The sequence below is a fragment of the Tenrec ecaudatus genome, chromosome X, assembly GCF_050624435.1.
Source record: "Tenrec ecaudatus isolate mTenEca1 chromosome X, mTenEca1.hap1, whole genome shotgun sequence".
Lineage (NCBI taxonomy): Eukaryota > Metazoa > Chordata > Mammalia > Afrosoricida > Tenrecidae > Tenrec > Tenrec ecaudatus.
Window position 1 is genome coordinate 143,751,891 of NC_134548.1, and position 1,702 is coordinate 143,753,592.

At 47.6% G+C, this 1,702-nt stretch overlaps 1 protein-coding gene across 1 annotated transcript; it reads right to left on the reverse strand.

The window, feature by feature from the left end:
* Window positions 1-227: 227 nt before the first annotated feature.
* Window positions 228-1,403, reverse strand: LOC142434556 (melanoma-associated antigen B16-like). The gene has a single exon (XM_075539245.1). The coding sequence runs from the start codon at window positions 1,340-1,342 to the stop codon at window positions 278-280; it is 1,065 nt and encodes a 354-aa protein (XP_075395360.1). The 5' UTR covers window positions 1,343-1,403; the 3' UTR covers window positions 228-277.
* Between the last annotated feature and the right edge of the window lie 299 nt (window positions 1,404-1,702).

The window sequence follows — 1,702 nt, forward strand, 5'->3', positions numbered from 1 at the left end:
TTATCTCAGCATAGGTCTAAAAAATAACCTATCTAAATGCTTTTCTATTTGTCCCAGAGGAGAGTAGAAGTGCTTTCACAATAGTTTAACAAAATAGCAAAGCTACTTAACCTCTCTATGAAAAGGAACATTTGAATATTGACCCCACAAAAAGCTAAATCTCCACACCACCCATGTGCAAACAGAAAATATAGATGAGTACACGATTCTCTTTACAGATCCTCCCTCACTACTTGGAAAGGATTTCCAACCGAAAGTGAAGAATCTGCCCTGGACCTCACTGGGGTTGGAAGCAGCTGCCGGAATTGGCACCAGAACTCTCCAAGGACAGGGGGGTAGCACTATCGTCAAAGCTGGCGGCAGCTAGACCTTGGGCTCGCTCTTTCTCCACTTGCAGAGCCACTACAAACGAAACTGGGAAAGAACTTGGGCTATGGGCATAAGCTTTTAACAAAACCTGGAGGAGCTCCAGCTTGTTGATTTCGGCGTAGGCTCTTGGACCCCACGCAAACTTGTAACGTGGAGGGTGAGTGTTAGGCAGCTGTCGATATGCCACGTATTTTTGCTGAACCAACTCTCTGGTGATGAAATCCTCTGGATTTCCACAGATGAAGTGCTTCTGCCCAGCATAGATGCCCATCGTATTCAGCACCTCCCAGACTTGTTTTTCCGTGGCACTGTTGTTGTTGAGGAAGATCACACCCAAGACAATAATCAGGATGCCAGTCTTTGGCATACCTTCTACTTCCCTCAGCAAGCCGTCATAGGTGAGGCCTAGTGTCATGCAGACGATGTAACAGTGGTTGATGGTGTCAACTTCCTTCACTTCAAGGCCAAAAACCATCTGCAGGCATTCCCTGGCTTTCTGCAGGATCTCAGGGAATTTATCTTTGTACTCTTTGATGACAGTATTCAGCATGTCTTCTAGGGTGACTGGCTCTTTACTTTGATACTTGAGCAGCAGATAATTCGCCAATAAAGACTCTTTCACTCTGATAGGCGATACAGACAGGTTTTCAATATCTTGCTGTGTCAGGCCGTCACTGTCTTCATCAGAGCTGTCTTCATCGGTGTCTTCAGTGGAAGAGGACACATCACTCTCACTCTGAAGACTCGGGGAAGTACTGGGCATCTCGACATTAGAAGTCTCCGCGGCGGCGGTCTCCTTCAGAGAAGGCTTCTCTGTGGCCTTGTCTCCGATGCTGGGAGTTGGCGCTGAGGAGGAGGAAGAGCCTTCCTCCAAAAGCTCAGGTAACACTTGATCGGTTTTGTCCGGGCCTTCCGTGGACACAGGGAGGGGTTGCTCAAGACTTAAGCGAGGGCTCTTTTTTTTAACAGGCATGATGACTTCTGTAGATAGCAGCAGATGAGCCTTTGGGCGAAGAGAGGAGAAAGCCAGCCCACAACCTAAAGGAGAGAGAGCAAACTTGGACTTAGATAGTAAGCTAAAATGTGGCAGCTTTGCAAAGGCGACCTCTACCCGTCTTCTCTCAAGGGACAATGCTCGAGGGTCTCACTGGTCTCCTATCTTTCTAGTCAATGTTCTCCACAGTAAACTGAAAGGCTTCCTGACAAGCTTTGCATGTGAATAGCCACAAAATTCTACTGGAGGCTTTCCATGGCACACAGTAGTACAGGCACCATCAGTTGCCATGGCTTGGGATTGGATGGTCCCTTCAGTTCAGAATCTGGTTCCTCAGCT

Coding starts and splice junctions, on each gene's coding strand:
- LOC142434556 (XM_075539245.1), bottom strand. CDS start 1,342: ATGCCTGTTAAAAAAAAGAGCCCTCGCTTAAGTCTTGAGCAACCCCTC.